At 46.0% G+C, this 18,654-nt stretch overlaps 1 protein-coding gene across 6 annotated transcripts in view; it reads right to left on the bottom strand.

Moving 5' to 3' along the window:
* The window catches only part of LOC115404433 (non-muscle caldesmon-like), a 51,068-nt gene that overhangs the window by 20,275 nt on the left and 12,139 nt on the right, over positions 1-18,654 (bottom strand). For 5 of the 6 annotated variants that reach the window (XR_003933351.1, XR_003933352.1, XM_030113763.1 and 2 more), the window contains exon 2: positions 5,615-5,700. Coding sequence is in view for 4 of the 6 variants with exons in the window: in XM_030113763.1 (XP_029969623.1) it covers positions 5,615-5,691 (77 nt within the window). In the remaining 2 variants the exon portion in view is untranslated. Of the gene's footprint in view, positions 1-5,614; positions 5,701-6,747; positions 6,838-18,654 lie in introns of those variants that run through there. The other variant, XM_030113761.1, reaches the window with a different exon arrangement.

The following is an 18,654-nucleotide window of genomic DNA, read 5'->3' on the forward strand; positions in this document are numbered from 1 at the left end:
AGACGAAACACTCACACCCTCCCTTTCACATCTCCAGCCAAATTGCCTCCAACACATGTTTTCTGGGAGGAAACAAAGAGAAAACCTGTATTTTTGATACTGAACTTGAAACAGTGGTGCGATGAAGTGAGGAGACGCATCGCCAGCTGTTTCCGTCCGCCACGTTCCCGGCCACCTGGCGTCCGTGAACTGGGCTCCATGCTTGATCTGTGTCGCCCCGGCTGACCTTTCCCGCTCCCGCCCGCTAACCGCACGCCTAGCTAGCTGACATCACAGCGCGGCGGCCTTTGAGGCGGGCCAGCGGAGCGTGCCGTTGCATGTTAATTGCAACACGTGTGGCGAGCCGAGCTGAAGTCTTTATGTGAGGTTTTACAGCTCGTGAATGCCAGTTTCCTTCGTCTCCTTCACCCCTCCTCAGATGAGAAACGTTGTCATAACAGAACACACGAATCTGTTAACGCCCAAGGTGGACCTGCGGGACGGCGACGTCCGTGACGTCAGACAGCGCTTCGCACATGTGCATCTGCTTAGTCCGAGCCGTTTGACATCCCTGGGCGTAGAGAATTGGCTTAATCCGGAGGGAAGTTGGATTCTTTTCAGCCCTGAAAGCGAGAGGAGTGATGAATCCTCCTCTCGACTCCTCGACTCACAAGCTGAAGTGAAAATGACAACAGGCGCGGCAAAAGATCGACATTTTCTCTTTCCGAGGCACTATTACCTCAACTCTGAAGCTTCTGATCATTTCAGATTAAGCCAACCGGCAGCAGAAAATTGCATTCCTGCCTTTATATAAACACTTCAATTTATTTTACATCCAGCTAAATTGAGTTCCCCTGTGGAAGAAAGTACATTAACCCCCTTTTAAAATGCCAGAGAAACATGACTTTTTTTTTTTTTTTGGAGAAAAAAAAAAAACAGAGTTGTGAAACAACTGCCGTAATTCCCCGAGGACCAATCCGTCCCAGAAACGGCACCAAATGTCATGAGAAAGAGAAGACGACAACGGCTAAAAATGGAACAAAAGAGTCCTCGGCGGCGGCGACAATCCCAGGGTTAAAGATTCCTCAGTAGGAGAGAAGAACAAACTCCTAAAAGCTGAATTAGCATTCCTGTCAATCACGGGCCGTGGCTGGAGACACATACACAGCCAAAGCCCTGATTTAATATCCCTTTCCTTACCTAGGCCCCAAGCTCCATCAGCACACTGACAGAAATATGGGGAGAGGTGAAAAGAGGAGGGCGGGGGGGGGGGGGAGGAGAGGAAGAGAAAAGAGCAAGTGAAATGGAGAGTGAGGATAAAGAGAAGCGGGAAATTAAAAAAAAAAAAACGGGAGAGGAAAGGGCGTGCTCAATGATGGAGAAAGGGGTAATCTGTAGGTTTGATCAAGGACGACACCTTTTCCTGTACGGAGTCACGTGTTGCCTTCAGGTGACGCCAAAGATGCTGATGCTGATTTCTTGGGCAGTGATATTATTTAAAGAAAAATAACCTTTGTTAGCTGATAACTAATAAGCACCTTTGATTTAACATTCAAACATGTTGAGTCTTCCAGGTGGCACTCGAGGATGAAGAGTCGAGGGTTGAAAACCCCGGGTTGAGCTCATTCTAATGAAAGTTTGCAGCTAACTGCACGGGCGGCGAGCGAAGCGTCGGCAACAGGACGTATATCGGGGAGAAAGACGTCCAAATATTTTCTTTGAAGCAAAATATCTCAGAAATGTCAGTGAAAACAATTTGAAAAGCCCATGAGAAAAGACTTCTTCACCCCTCCTTCGCTGGAGAGGGGACAGAGAGGGAGAGGAGCAGCGAGGAAGATGGAAAGAAAGCTGCTGTGAGCGGAGGGGAGGGGAGGGGAGGGGGGGGGAGGACAGAAGAAGAGGGAGAGAGAGGGAGGGGGCCTGGCTTGTGCTGTCAGAAATGCTGACCCATTCCCACGCCGGCCTCTCTGGACGATTCCCCTTCCTACCGCCGGCCCACAGGACCGCAGCGTAGCCCGTCTGAACCCCCCCCACCCCCTACCCAACCCCACCCCCGCCTGCGATCTGCTGGGCCGACTCCAAGAACACACAATGTTAAGCGTGATACAATTCCCCGGGACTGTATTTACCCCCCCTCAACCTCATAGATGAATGAGGTAGTGTAGCTCGCACAGAAAACACGAGGCTTAGCCCCCCCCCCCACCCCGGGGCCGACGTGACGAGTTAAACCTTTATGTCGCTGCCCTCGCTTCTCCTCTCCTCTCTTTCCTGCCCGGACCGGCGGTGTACGCCGCCGCCGCCACCGGCGGGCCGGGCCGTGTTTGGAATGGCGCGCTCGCCCAGGGCGGGGGCTGTTTGGCACGGCTCATTCACGGAGGATGGGTGTTATTTCCTCAGCCCCTTCCTGGTCTCTGAGGCGGAGGGGCCGGAGCAGATGTAGAGAATGAAGAGGAAGAGGACGACGAGAGAGAGAGAGAGAGAGAGCGAGAGAGGTAGAGGTGGCGGTGAGAAGAAAGTGAAAGACGGGCAAAAAGACGGAGAAAAGAAGGCCATGAAGACTCTGAAGGCCAAATGAGGAGGGGGAGTGGGACGTATGGAGGATGTGAAGAGGAGGAGTCTAAAGAGGAGGCCGACACACGGAAATGTCAAAAATAAACACTTCCCAAGTGGGACACAGACGTGGAAATGCAAACAAAGGTTATTTCCATCTTAATGTAAGCAGTACAATGCAATATCACATTCAAGCAGTTCAGCTTCTTTTTGGTAAATTCTCTTTAACTGCTTCAACCAGAAGTCAAGTCAATAATATTGTTGATGGATTCATGCTGAAAAGAATCGGAGCGACCACGTAAACCGTTCTGTGAACCGTGTGTATCACACACTACTGACCATTTTTAGCTGGAGCGCATACCCTCTGGTCACCGAATTGACTGGGAAAATTCCACATTTCTGCTCTCTTTGGATGAGGAGGGGAAAGAAAAAAAAAGGGGGGAGGCAGAGACATTCCTGTCTGGCTGTGTGTTTCAGAAACATGCTGAAGTGCTGATGAGCATCACGAACTGCGGAGCGGGAAGAGCCCGGGAGAGTGTGAGAAACCTCCGAGTGGACGATTATGCGTGTGCGTGTGTGTGGCTTCCTCCGAACCAAACCAAATAAAAGAAAAAAAAAAAAAAAAAAAAAAAAAAAAAAAAAAAAAAGAGGGGGAAAAAAAGCAGTGAGTGAAGCCGACTGCTCGCCTCTGTGTCGACAATCATCCTCCTGCAGCTATAACCCAGGCAGATGTAAGACAGAACAGGGAAGGCTTGGCTGTCCTCCCGTCTCACACACACACGCTCGAAAAAAGTGAATGGGGCTTGTCAAGCCTTCATCACCTGATCCGGAGCACACCCGCCGCTCACGCGCGCGTGCACGGGCACAATTACACCAACTGAAACACACACTCCTCACAGACAGCCCCAGTGTCCCAGCATGTAGGAAGCAGCTCATGGAGACCCGGCCAGTAAACACTTATAATAGCCAGGAATTTGGCATTCCTCGGCCGTTATTATCCGGCCCCGCGTTCTCCCGTCTCCGCTCAGCACGCTCGGTGATGGTTGAATGGAGGCGAGCCAATGAGACGACATGTGGTTCCGACTAGTCCGACCGAGAGGGGGCACGCAAATATTGATTGTATGGCAGAAATGGAAACAACGTAAGAGATGCAATCTCTCATCAATAACAGGAGCAAAATTGAAATTATTGCCCCTCGGAACCAAATAAACAAGTCACGAGGAAATTCCCCGCCGATTCCAAAATGTAAATGTCCGAGGCGCGCAGGACTCGTACTGCTTCTCACTCTCGCCTCACTTCTCTGGGTCAGTTCTCGACTCGTCTCTGTCGCCTCGCCTGAGTCTGCAGCCTCTGCCAAATTCCAGCTCCTCCGTGGAACATAAACACTCCAGAAATGAATAAATATCTGGAGCAGTGGGGGGGGTTAATGCTGCGTAACACTGACCTTCACTTCAATCAATTATTTAGACAGCATCCAAGGAAGAGAAAGAGGCAAAACTCAGACAATTTCCTACAAAAATTCAAACTCCATCACGTGCAAAATGTGTTCAGCAGTTCTCCCCATTAAAGTCAGCGCTAAAAAGGCTGTAAACTGTTTTTTTTTAGCTGCATTAATTGACATTTTTAGATGCTAATGACACAAATGTCTCTTGAAACGAAAAACTTCTCATGTATATCCAAGGTGATCCACAAGCAATACAATAACCTGTAATCATTTAGTGTGTTTTGAAGTCATCAAACAGTTTTCAAAAAGTTGCATTTTCATTTTCTCTTCTTCGGTTTTTACAGGAAAACCTTGTTATGTCAGCCTCGGACTGCTACATCGCTGTAATAAAAGTTTGAAAAAATTGCCATAATACAGAACTAAAAGGCAATAAATGCTTCATTTTCCAGGTTATTAGAGATAAATCCATTCATCCATCACTGCAGAGTGTTTATCGCAAAATGTTTGTTCAACATTTCATCTTTATCAAGCAAAAACGCTGTAATTTATGATTTCCTAATAGACCTTAGACAACCTACTGGCTATTATAAATGCTAATATCGCTATGATTCATGTTCATCACCTGAATAAAAAAACGTGCATTCATAAATAAACTTCAGATGATCCGATATATCGAGTGTGAGGCTTGACAGGCTCTTTATTTTCAGTGTCTGGATGAATTGACTTAAGCCTGGATTTTATTACCCAGTACATCACCCATTGTGGACACTTTCCTTTATACAAGAAGAGCGTATTTTACCTTGAGCAAACGGCCTTGTTCGTCAAAGAGGGAAATGCCACTCACGTATTCTCTGTGTCATAAAAACAAATGATCAGAGAGCGCCATCTACGCGTGCGGCGGCGCTCAGACCCGTGTCAGCTTGTTTTCTACAAGTGATGGAGTAACGGGCGCCAATAAAACGCCCCTCGGAGGCAAGCGGCCTCGGCCAGCATCTGCATTAATTGCCAGGTCTGCCACACAAATGAAGAGACTTTAAGAAAAGCCTTCTATAAAATACTTCCTTGGCACACGTTGCATCGAGTTCGCACGATAAAAAAAAAAAACACTTTTTCTTTTTTTTTTTTTTTTTTTTTTTAACTATTCTTGATTACTGCTCTTGGCGGGTTACCACTCAATCAATTTGATGAAATGAACTTTAGTTTAATCAGTTTCTTCCATTGAATGAAAGAGGGTTCACGAGGCTGCCGTATCTGGGAGAGAAAATTGGAAAGAGGGAGGGGGGGGGGAGAGCGTGATTGAACATTAAAGGTCATCACATTGCTTATCAGATTCCTTTTCAACCTTTCTTTTCTCCTTCCAGCCGAGTTTGGAGAAGCCAATATTTGTGAAGTCGTGTTCTTTAAAGGCTCCTGGCTCCATTCTTTTTTCTTTTTTTTTTTTTAATTTGGCACAATAGTCATTGACAACCTGAGCTTCATCACTTCACACAGACTGAACCCTGTTTTACAAAAAGCACTAAATCCTCTCAGATTGCAGGTTATCTTCAGACAACTGTGGAGATCTGACATGGTCAATATTTGTAAAAATGAAGTTAATTTTAAAATCCTGGAGTGTTCATGCGCGGATCGAGCGAATGTTACCGTTCAGCCTCCAGGCGCATCTCCTCCCGCTTCTGTCTCCTGAGCTCCCGGCGCCGCTCAAAGTCCATTTCCTCCATGATCGTGCCCTGAGGAGAGACGTCGTCAAACGGACACGTTCATTTCCAAAATTAAAGAAAACCACAACGCGTAGACGAAAATCGATCCAGCTGAGGCAAGTACACGTTTTTAGTTTAACAGTTCACCATAACAGAAATACAACTTGGTCATCTGTCTATATTAAAACCTGTGTGGTCGCCATTATTAGTGTTTACAATGTAGTTAGCAACCACAACTTGAAATGTTGTGTTAACGGGGCCCAAATCGGCTTTCGCAAATGAAAATATTTCACGTCTGTATTCAGCTTCTGCTACTTCAAACCCTGTTTGAAGGATCTGCCGTCCTCTGTGTTCATGGAAGTCATGCTTACAGCAATGATCATTTCGAGACAAGGTTCCCAGCGTTGAACCCTAAACCCTTTCTGTAATAAAAGATCAGACCTGTCACTTTCCCAGGTCTGAGCTCGACTCTCCAAAGTGATTTATTCTGGCTTTCATGTGCTAATCTACGGCCCCTCGAAGGGGCCCCGGACCCCAGGGTTGGAACCACCGCAATATTATACCAGGCTCTTGAGGACAATAGCTAGGTGAGAGCATGCTGTTATGTTTAAGCACTAATCACTACTTTTATTGCCCACGGAGCTTAAAACCTGTTGGTTTATAACTTAGCATACAATGCATGTTTTCATACACAAGAATAACCAGAAGTGTGTGTTCATATCTCTGTGTATACAAGCCTCTGCGAGGTGACAACATGACTGCGTTTAAGTGCAGAGGTTTTGTTGGGAAACGGTGAAGTGATGTTTAAAAAAAAAGAAAAAAAAAAAGACAGTACCAGAAAGAGAATGGAAGCAAAGCCCGGGCAGGATGTTAACACCATCAGTTAAGAGAAACCCTCGCTAAAAATACCCGGCGAGGGTACATGACCGGCTGAGATCACCCAGGAGTCACCGGGCCTCCCATCATACGTGTGCGTCCCGTGCGCAGCCACCGCCGACGTCTACAGTACGCCGGAGCAAGAGAGCTTTAGATAGAGTCGGATCTAAACGTGACGGAGCAGCGACGTGCCGGACGTACCTCCAGTCAGCCTTCGAGCACAGACTTTTCCTTCATACCAGCAGAAGTCTCCCGCAGTCCGGCCTCAGCTGACAGAAAAGGCAAATGCCTGCTTCTTTCCCCACCCTGCAAGTCGTCCCTCCCTCCATCCCTCAATAACCTCCTTCCTTCACCCCCCCCCCTCTCTCTCCCCCTATCTCCACCGCTCGCTCTTCCTGTCTTGTTTACCCACTCGTCAGAGTTTGGTTAAACTCTGGCTCCTCAGCTCAGCTGCTAAATTGCCCCTCTGCAGCCAAACGCCGCGCGTCTGAACGCAGGCGCGCTCACACACACAACCAAGAGGGTGCGCGGCGTTTGTGTGCACGCTCACTGTGTGCACGGCACACGGTCTAAAAAAAGAGGCCGAGGGATCCTGGTACCTCTCACCGAGTCTCCTCCCCGTACAGTAAACAAAGCCGTGTCCCGTCGCCGCTACACTGTAAAAACCCTCCGTCTGTGTTTAGATGCACGCTTTGCGTGAGGCTCTTCATAGAACCGTAATTAAGACGAAATGAGAGCAATAACTAAAACCGACAAGGCCTCCAAACATCGCCAGTCTAATCACATACTTCCTCGAACCGGCGACGCCGAGGGAGACAAACTTATTAGTAACGCAAGCATGGGAGCATATAAAATTGGAGCTATTGTTGCAAATAACGCATGATTTATTCAGCTGAGAGGGCTGGGTTTTCACTTGGCTTTCAGAGTTGTACAAGAAAGAAGTATAGATTAAAAAAAAATATATATATTTACAGTTTGAAAATTATGGCAAGGTGATTTGTCAAAGGAAAAACGAAGAAAGAGTGGATGATGAATTTGAGATTAAAATGAAATAGTGGTATTTTTAAAGCCATTCAGGGTGTGTGAATGGGGGCTGCTCGCTGAAAGCAGGGCTAAATGAAGCGGCTGCATTGTCTTGCCGCCGCATGGTGGGAACAAACTGTCAAACGAAGACATAGGAGCGTAACTATTGTGTACATCAATAAAGAGACCACCCACACGTCGCAAAAAAAGCAGCAGAGGGGAGAGAGAGGGCGAGAGAGAGAGAGAGAGAGAGAGAGGCAGGATGGAGTCACAAGTTTGTGACAGTTTTCACACTTTTTACAAGTTGGGCCTGCCTGAGCACGTCTCCTGGAAAACACTCTTCCTCTGCAGCATATGGCCATTTATGCTTATCTCCATCCATCCTTATCCCTCTCTTTTTTTCCTTCTTTCTCTACTCCCCCCGTCTGCCCCCCCGCCCCCCCAACCTTCCACAATGGCTTTAATGACACATTTACCAGTCAAATTACTACCTGTCGAGGCTGCCAGACCCTGGCACAGAACGCAGCGTCTAACTGCCAGCCTCTCCGAAAGCCTGAAAATCCAAGCTGATATTATCCCGACAGCCGCTGGGATTACATCGCCTCATAACGCCTCCATCTTCTCACGAAGTCCCGAAGTTAAAAAGCAACAAAACAATGAGAGCCCGTCGGAGGAATGGAGCTCAAAAACAAGTCTGAGAAAGCAGGGGTGAGTCCGGACCGGCGGAGCAGAATCTATTTTCAGCTTTGGCGAAATGTCTCCGACGCCGGCTTATTATTCTGCGAGGGGAAAGAAAGCCGCCGCGTTTCGGTCGGATCTGTTGAAGCGAAACTCCCAGAAACTATCCCGCTGCAACCTTTAGACAAACACATTAATCTCCATGTTACGTTTATGAAGCTATGCGAGGAATGCTCCTATTTAACCTCAGATTTTAGCAGGGAGGACTTGAAAGGGCCTCGAAATTACTCATCCACATGCCAGTTAAACGCAGCGACTCCTCCCTTTTGGATCCTCCAGCGTGCGGAGACTGTTTTGGTTGCTGAATAAAGGGGAATTAATGAGAAGATAAACAAGTAAAAAAAACCAGCTCGCCGCAAGTTATGCGCTTGCCAGCTGTGAGGCTGGCAAATAAAAGAACAATGGCGACTTGTGAGAGTTACATGACTGGAGAAGTCCTGGGACAGCTCCAGCTCGGAGAGAAAAATGGAGCTCTTAATTACAACAAAGCCAGAGACAGGCTGAAGTCAAGCCTGCTTCACAATGACAATTTTTCAAAACAAAATCAAATGTTTTAGCCTCCAGTGGTTGGCGCGTTCGGAGAAGCGAGAGAATACGAGGAGGGAGGTCCATAGGTCTGCAGGTGTCCAGGTGAGCAAAGGTATTTCAGTCAAGGGGAATGCGAAGCAGCTGCTGGCTCGCGGCCAGCTTTTACTCATCTTTGCGTCAGTCGGAGAAAAAGTATTTTCGCCCACCTGCTCCATCGCTCGGTGCGCTGCCGAGTTCATGAAGTGCTTTCTGCAGCTGCACGCCATTAGGCCTTTTCACTGTATCAACGGCTTCAAGACACTCAATGAAACAAATGAAACGCGCTGTATTTGTTGCATGACACAGATAGATTATGCAACCGAAAACAATGTCAACTGTCAGAGAAAACTGCAGATCAAGCCGCACATAATGGAGCGTGGAGGACATGGACGCTCGACTGTGAAAGGAGCGTTTTCACAAGCTGCAGGATTTCGAGTATTTTGACATCAGCTGTCGTTACCCATCAGCATTTAGCGAGCCGCGCGCCGAATCTCGCGGCTTCCAGGCGAAAATCGAAGGGGATAAAATGCGTTGTCTCCGCATTCTGACAAACTGGAGGCTTTCATTGTGAAGATCAGGAGCGCCGATCTTCGAGTGCTGTCAGCGGCCTGCCAGGCCGGCCTGACACTTGCGAGTCGCTCGGCTCTGTCTGTCCCTGCTAATGGTCACCTGGAGTTTTATTTTCTGTCATGATTGTATTTATTGTTGCAGTAGTGTGTTTTCTGTCTTAGAAAAGAAATAACTCTCTGCAAGCTCATTTTCTCCTTTGTTTACATCGACATTAAAGAGCTGCATGAAACTGTGAGCTCTTTTATTATGGTTTTCAACAGCAAAGGGGCTTCAAAATCTCACATTACGTTCAATTGAATCCAAGCTGATGGGGAAAATGGAGCCGTTACGGCGTCGTGGCGAGACGCCTGGCTTCTGCCTCGTCCAGCGGCAGCCATGATTCACATTTATCTCCCCGCTGACAGTTGTCCCATTGCGCTGATGCACGACATTAGAGTGCAAATATTGGGATAAGCTGTACGGACATGAATTATGTAGGAGCGAACAGACACAGCCGGGGAGCCAAATCCTTTAACCTGACGCGCTCCGTCGTTAGCATGAAGCCGGAGGAAAACTTACTGTAACTTGTTCGTTGGCAGAAGCTGCGGAATGAGACGCTAACCTGATGGGAGATAAGCTCATACAGAGGTTATCCAAAAGGCAAGACCGATCGAGAGGGGGAAAAAAACTTAAAGATAAACCCTCCGCAGCCGAACATGGAGGGGAAGAGAGGTAAAGAGCACCAGAGAGACAGATAGTGTGTGTGTGTGTGTTTGCCTGTAGGTAGTGCACAGCTGTTTTGGCTGAGGCTCTGGGGACAGTTTGAGTTGGGTAAACCCAACGTTTTCTGCGGGGGTAAGGAGTCCCCCGAGAGCTGCCTGACAGGGCTGTTAAAATATGCTCAGCCTCTGCGACGGCGGCTGCGTCACGATAAACAATATTTAACAAACAAGCTTTACATTTGTAAAGTGTTTGTGTGTGTGTTCGCAGATGTATGTTTGCAGACTTTATGAGCGATCGCATGTTTTCTTTATGCGTGCTTTAAATGAAAAGCAAATTTGCATGAATGCTCTCACAACTTCTAACGCTGCAGAAAAAAAAAAAAAAAAAAAAAAAAAGGGATCGTGGTAATGTGTGTGTGTTTATGGCGCAGTTAACGGGTGTGTACATGTGTGAGATCCATCACCACCTACAGGGCCGTGTTTGGAAAGCTGGCCTTGCGGTTGAGGGGTTTCTGCGGTATGTGCGTCCGCTCGCACGTCCAGGGCTGAGGCAACATTAACACGTTTACAGTCCCGGGGCGCGCGGCGATGCTGGATGAGCGTTCATAAATTCGACTGCAGGTTTTCTGGCACGGCAAGGCCGAAATCCTTCTTTCTCTTCATCCCCGTTGGTCCTTCTCTCAACTTCATCTGTCATCCGGAGCGTCTCTTTCATGACCCTGTCTTTCAGAGCCGGAGCAGCGGTGAGGTAATGCTACTGACCTGCAGCTCTGGTGAGCTCAGATTGTGTCCAATGAAGAAAGTACACATGCCTTTTGCTAGACATGCACTTTCCATTGCGGAATCCAAACGTCTTTTCGCAATTTCTATATCACTCATCGGTAAAGTGCAAACTCAAGGACAGAATGGAAAGCACGACCTGGAAAAGGGGCACCCTTGGAAAACATTTTCTGGAGCTTTACATTACATTTGGCTGATCTCTCTTGAAAACACGACCCTGGTCTGCGACGATGTTTTTCTTAGATGCTGCATTTATAAATGCACTGAATTCAAACAAGGAATCGGTTCTTTTTTTTCCATCTTGCACATGTAAAGCAGAGCAGAAAACAAGTCAGTGAGGATAAAACTGCCTCTTATAGAATGCAAAGTGAGGAAAAATCATTCGTCTTCTAAATGTGCTTCATTGAAGTTCAGGTTACGGCGAGCTGGAGCCGATCCCAGCAGACACTCAGCGGAGGGCAGGGCACAGTCTGGACAGGTTGCCTTTCGGGATGTGAGCAATAAATCGCCTCAGTGATTACACGCACTCCCAGAAATATTAGTTAATCCTCATCGACACACGCTGCCGCTTAACTGTCGTGCAGCCATCTGCCACTAGTCGGAGCTACAGAGCGGTGTCGGGATCAGGATTTGGATGTGGTCACTTTGATATAATTTGCCCAGAGACACTGTGAAGACTGCGACTAGCTGTCAAACATGGCAGCTAAAAATTTCAATCGGTTATTATTATCTGGAACTAGTTTAGCTCCATTTGGTTCTTGGGTACAAATATAAGAGTTCCAATGAAGTCCTAATTTTTTACAATCAAATTAAAAAAAAAAAAAAAAAAAAAGAGGCATATATGATCTTACGCTACTTTCTGCCCTTTTCCCTCTGTGCGTCCTGCTTATTGGACCCCGTTGTGGCATCTCAGCCAACAGCTGCAGACTGTGTCTTTAGCTCTAATATGAAGAGACACGGCCTTAGCTGGCAATGAATTAAGTTCGGTACTTGGTTTAATTTCGCAGGATTTAATCATTTCAAGCAGCCAAGCGTTTCCCCCGTTTTTATTTGTCAGCGTCTGGATCTACATGCCACAGTGTGAATATCAACCACAGCAGCCTCGGCTGTCAGAGCCCGCGTCCTCAGCTGCGACTATATATTCAAGGCAACATATGAGGTAGCCAAATGCATCAGGGCTCAGCTCAATCTCAATACCATCTGCTTTCCGCTCACACTCTATCTCCTCCAAAAGCAAAAAAAATTTTTTTTTGAACGAGCGGCTCAGGCTTGAATGGGGAAAAATCTCAGCGAGCGTGAGCCGGCGGTATTCACGGGCGAACCCGAGAAACTCCCGCCAGTGAAAAGCGTTGTGAGGTTTTTCAAGGTTAGGGCAAGAAATGGGAACGGGAACCCCGGATGCCTCAGACGTATTGTCATTAATGACTTCAGATCCAGCGATCAGACGCAGCCCTCCATGAAATCTTCGCCGCAATCTTCGCCGCGCTGACTTTGGCTGCCAGCGAGAAGACGAACCGGCGAGGGGAAATTTCACATCAGTGTAAGGAAAAGACCCGAAGGTTAAAGATGTTAAGTTTCCATTTGGTGAAGAAAAAGGAGACTCCTGCATTCCCAGACAATGGTTCACATTCCATAACACCTCTCAGTGCCCTGTGAATCATACACAGTGAGACGGGCTGACTGAGGCTATCTGTGCGCACACAAAGAAGCCGGAAAATCTCAATGAAATACCTGGGATGCATTATATGTTGAAGGGAGCTCACAGGCAAAAGGAAGCAGTGCAAGGATTAAACATTGGATCAAAGATCCGAAGCAAATAAAGCACAACAAATGAGAGAAAAGTACCAACGTTTCACATTTCGACTGTGAAATCTTTAACGAGTAGGGAGTAAGAAAAAAAAAAGGCTATTGTTGAAGGATCCAGACACGATTTCCACCCGCGAGTGGTGCAGAAACAACCATTATCACAAAAAGATGACTCCTCACCGTTTCACATGCATGTGACCAACAGACGCCTTTATGTTATTTAACCACAACGGTGTGATTTGCTGAAGCAGAATCTTTGTTTCCTTGTTGGATAAAACCAGCAGCAAACAGTGCTCCATTGTGAAAAGGTCAAGGGTTTGAGAGTGCGGAGTGTTCTTCCTATACATGCATGGATTTTCTTGGATTATACTTTTAGAGTGAATTTTAAAAAAACGTTCCGTCCTCCCTCATATTAACATATTAAAATAAAAATATGTTGGAGACATGCTAACCCAGCACCAACTCATCTTACTTTCTCACACAGCGTGTTGTGATAGGCTTGTGATAATAAATAGCACTTTTTTTTGTTTCAGTTATCTTTCAAACTGATTTGTTTGGACAGGAAGCTGGAGCTTGATACTTTTAAAATCCTCGCGTTGCCCCGATGAAAACAAATTACTCTCAATGTAGCTTTCTCAACCTTGTGTTTTATTTTCCACTCTCGGAGAGATAACCCTGCTAAACTTTGAATGCGCTGCTATTTTTTTCTTCTTGTATATTTAGACTGTGACTTGCTGTTCCTTTTAATATTCTGTCCTCTTGTGCCCCCCCAAAAAAAAATGCGAGGGAGTTTTGCGTCGCTCATCACAATGAAAGCCGGAATTAGATCTGGAGATATTCTGTCCTTTCCCTAAAGTGTGGAAAGACAGCGGAAAACACCTGCGCTTCACCGGCGAGCGTTTCCCTTCACGCTGATGCTGCTTATGCATCCAAAAACCGCACGCCTGAAGGTAAGTCACAGTTAAACTGCAATAAAAACAAATACCTTCACATGGAATGTCCATCATCCGAATCCTGCAGCTCCCCGGCTGCAGGTTGGAACCCACAGATGCTCTAATTGAACGGCAAACATGTTATCTTTACTCTCACTTTCGAGGAGATCTAACGTAATCCCACTTCAAATTTTTCGCTTGAAGCTCTTTAAAGCTGAAATGAGATGATAAATTCTTATTTGCCAGCTGCTGGTGCAATTTACCAAATTAAATAACTGCCCAGGAGGACTCAAATAGCAGTTGGCTGAAAAAAAAAAGGTTATAAAGTATTGTCTGAGTTTTAAAAGGGACATTTGCATTAGGATTTCGACTATTTCTGCCCAAATCATAAATAATATTGCAAAAAGGGAATGGCTTTGTGAAACAGCAGGAACAGGCAGTATAACTCCTCCTGAGTGCTTGGCTTTTAAAAGGCCGGTGTCCCTTTTAATAGCGCACTCTGAGATGCTGCACCCACAATCGGGGAGAATTGGGAGAAGAAGCATTCCAAAAAGTATGAATCCCACACAAAATAGGGATGTTTGTACGGCATCAAAAGGCTACTGCTGACTGGCGCTGCTCCATATGACCAAATATGGAAAGAAAAAATGCTGCCTTTTCCCGTAACCAAACTGGGAAAAAGAGGGAAAAAAAAAAAAAGAAAAAAGAAAAGGGAGAGGGAAGGGTTTTTTTGCATGCTGTGTGCTCAGTGAGATAGAGCTCTCACACTCACTACACACTGGCCACAGAGTTGGCTCCCTCTCAGAACAGCATGAGTGATCGTGATGTTGGACCCGCCGTGACGTCTCAACACACACACACACACACACACACCTGTGCGTCTCGGGAGCCGTGGAAGAGAGGCACACCGATCCTTTCACTGTGCTGACATTTCATTTTTAAACACACACAAAAAGCTTTCTTCACTTTCACATATGAGCTCCATACCGGAGTCTCGGCAGTGCACTTTAAGTCGGAGCCCCCTGGAAGGGAACATTCCTCTTGGTGAAAAAGCAGCCATCTCCAAACGCCACAGTCCTCCGCTCAAGTTAGAAACGGTTTGTTTATCTGGCCCCCCTTGCGATATGGAGTGGCTTTGACATTTTCCTGCCACTGCCTTTCGCAAAAAAGAAAAAAAAAAGTCCATGCAGACATATTGTTCCAGAAAAACTTAATAGCAACAGATAATAATTACTAAGAATATATTGTAATAATAGTAATAGATAAAAAGTTTCACAAAAACAGCTTTGCATGAGTGTGCAATCTTAAAAATGCTAACTGCAGCTTTTACACTGCAGGAAGATGTTCATTCTTACTTTTTGCCCACTTTTCATCTTTTCCTGTTTCAATCACTCCAAAAAAAAAAAAAAAGTAAAACTACAAGGTCCAGCTCACACAACGTTTAAAGCGAAACACATTTTTACATCTTCATTCAAGGATAGTTTCATGTTTACACAGCAACGTTTTGACAAGGATGTGTGCGTCCACGGAAGTAGGCAAACAAAGTTGTGTTTCCCCCGCATTTACACAGAGGCGAAGCCATAGCGTTTTTGGAGTCCCACTTTAGGAGCCATTTTCAAAAATATGCATTTTCAGTGGCTCTGAAAACCCAGAACGATACAAAGCAAAGTTTTCTGCTCTCACTTGAAAAGGTTGTAAATGGGACCTAAATCTCAGCAGGTTTTGCTTTTGGGGATTTTGAAATAAATTGCTAAACACAAAGTTGTAGTTTCACAAATGTAGTGCCATTTTATGCCAAAAGATGGCGCACAAACTCAATGTTTACTTGCCGCGTAGAGACAAAGCTAGACGACAGAGCTGTAAAGTTCATAAAAGCTAAAGCCAAAACTTGCTAAAGCGAATGAAAAGTAAAGCTATTTGTGGTTTTAATCTGAATTTAAAAGTTTCTCTCACCTTCGCCTCGATCCTAATATATACGTTAGGTCTTTTAAACCATATGCTTTTTTTGTGTGTGATAGAAATCTATTTTCTTTGTCTCTACTAATGAATAAACGATAGAGGCTAATTCCATCTCTTTCTTCCCCTGTTTGCACAGGATCCAGACAGTTTAGGTTGCGAGTGCCACGGCACTCTTATGCAAGCGTTTGCTTGAAAAAACACATTAGAAATCCTGCAGCAAATGATCTCGATATATATGCAGCCTTGCACTTGACATGCAATATTAACAGCGTGCTGTATAATTCGACAAGGACACCACAGTCAAGCTTTCATCTTATTGTCACTCAGAATCAAATGCAATGTCAAAACAGACATACCATGAAGAACACACCGTATCAAAACATGAGTCTAATCAGATCAAAGACGGCAGGAATGAAATGAATGAATAAATGCAATTCTTACACATCAAAACACGTCAAAACAAAAGCAGCCACACGATGAATACATCAGGGCGTCATCGTGGAGTCTCACAGTACCTTTGGGTACACGGGGACATTTCTAACTCTGTAAATAAATAATGACAGACAGATGCTCAACGGATCCAAAGACAAAGGATGTGATCTGTCTGCACCAAAACCCTCACAAGTAATTTAATGGCCTTGGATTCCTCGCGCACCGTTTCAAGAGTTTATCCTTCATTTTGAGCAAAACACAGAGGAACATGTGACTTGTCATGAATCCGTCTCTCTTCTTTTTCTTGGATCCATTTTCCAGGAGGAAAGCAGGCCTCTCTCATTCCTTCAGGACAGCCCGTCTTGACACCTGCCTTCTGTCAGAGTAAATGAGGCCTGGGCAGGAGTCTGTGTCTCCTCAACAGGACATTAATCTGCTACTAGCGAGCTGACCGGGGAGACTAGTGGAATCAGAGTGCTGATATATGGTGGGTTTTAGTCTAAGTACAGCTACTGCCGACCCAATAGCAAGAGAACAGTCTACCCAACCACTGGAAGTTAAGAAAAGTTCAACAAGAAAAGGCAGAAACAGGTTGGAACGGATCAGAAATGCCCCTTTGTGAGCAAGGAAAGGTTTACTTTTCTCCCTACGATCAATACAAAAGTCATTCCAGTCGCAGACCTATAAAAATGTCACTGTGTTTGACTGAAAGGCCCTCAGGTAACGCTGGATGTGCACCAAAGCTCAGCGAAAAAGCATACAAGTATAAGTGATTAGCATGATCCGCAGCAGCCCACTGCCTCCAGTACACGAGCAATAACATGACATGCTGGAAGCATTAAGTGGAACATAAAAAATGTATTTCTCATAAAGCCTGAGAGGTTCTTTATGTGTTTCTCTGAGGCAAAAAAAAAATGGAAAGAAATTGGATGTGCCTAACATTTGTGACAAGGCTCCCATGAAAGGCGCGTTTCTGTCGCGGCGGACGTGGGGGCTCTGTCTCCGTGGCCTCAGAGAAATTACACTTTACCGAGGGAAAAGAGGAGAAAATCGGAAGGATGACAAGAAAAAAAAAAAAAAAAAAAAAGAGAGAGTTGAGTGATTTATGCAGCTGAGTCAAACTGTGCTTCGTAGAGAGCGTCTTCCCACCATACAGCGCCTTACATGGAAACATGCATGAGGTTATGATGCAATGCCGCTGCACGCCGGGAGACGACCGCTGAGTGAGAAAACTGACACAAGTTCGCCTTTTTTGTGCATGCGCCACAAGCGAGCACAAAACCAATCACTTCCACCGGGGACATATTTATTTAAATCAATCCAAATGTCATAAATCTTTATCGTCCTTGCCTTGTTCTAACACACAAGACGGTAAATCGGGCGGTGGAATGCCAATTTTTTGTGTGTGTTTTTTTTTTAAAGTGTGCTGCGAGGCTTTTCAAGGGTATTACATGACAAGGTATTTTTCAAAATAAGGGGCTGCATTCCTGGAGAGAGATAGGAGGAGATTAGGGAGGGGGGGCGGGCGGTGGTGGGCGAGCGAGATGACCTGACAGGAAGGGCCTATTACTCACGCTGGATGTGGAGAGGCGGGGCGATCCCCCGATGCTGTTTTATACTCAGTCTTGTTGGGGTGAGTGAAGGAGGAGGCGTTCGGTCTGAAGGTTTCTTTGCAAACGAGACAACGACGCATCCCCACATGTCAGGGAGAAGGTATGATAATAGAAAACGTCTCCGCGGAGCCCTGACTTGGATGCTTTGTTTTATTCCTGGGTCTCTGGGTATTCGCGCAGACGCGCTGGCGGTGAATTGATGTGGGCCCGAGCTGCTTAACGGCGGATGTGTTGGGATTCCTCCGCCAGGTGTGGAGAATGGAAGATCTCCCCGAGCTGAATACTCGGCAGACGTTTGATAAATGGGCTTCGGGTGGGGGGGAGAGATGACAGTGATCAAGGCGAGACGGCGTTCAACAGGTTGACGCTACGCTGCAAATGAGTATCGGCTTAAAAGCATCCATAATGTCTCTGGCCACAGGAGGGCAGGCTGTAAACACAACGCTGAATTATTCCCCGATAATATGGCTGACAGTCCGATTTTGTTGGGAATAAGTTGACATTCATTTGGTGCTTCTGGCTAGCAGTTCAAGAATAAGTCCAATAATGACTATTTGTCTTTTCGCTCTCTTTCTGTCCCCATCTATTAGTCTCCTGGCTTGAGGGAAATATTTGGCTTTTGAAGGAGCCAAGAATAAAGACCAAACACTGGCTTCAGAGAGGGCCTTCAGCATTTTCTGTGAAATCTTTTTAGAATGTTTGTTTCATTTATGTGTAACTTCCTTCAGCTGAGTGATTTGACTTTCAGTCTGCGGTTTAAATTTGGGAGCAATTTGTTTGAGTGTAACCCAAACCAATCGATAATTGTTTATTAATTCTCTACGGGCTGGGATAGACAGTGGCATTTTTCATTCTGTGTATTTTTGCTCTCTCCTGCATGAACGGGGGAGGGCGGAGGGAGGTAGAAGTGGCCACTTGGAGGAAATCTGCAACCACACGACGAGATCCCAACAAATTCTGCAGATTAAAACTGCTGACTTTCAGCTT

This window comes from Salarias fasciatus, chromosome 17 (assembly GCF_902148845.1).
Source record: "Salarias fasciatus chromosome 17, fSalaFa1.1, whole genome shotgun sequence".
Classification (NCBI taxonomy): domain Eukaryota; kingdom Metazoa; phylum Chordata; class Actinopteri; order Blenniiformes; family Blenniidae; genus Salarias; species Salarias fasciatus.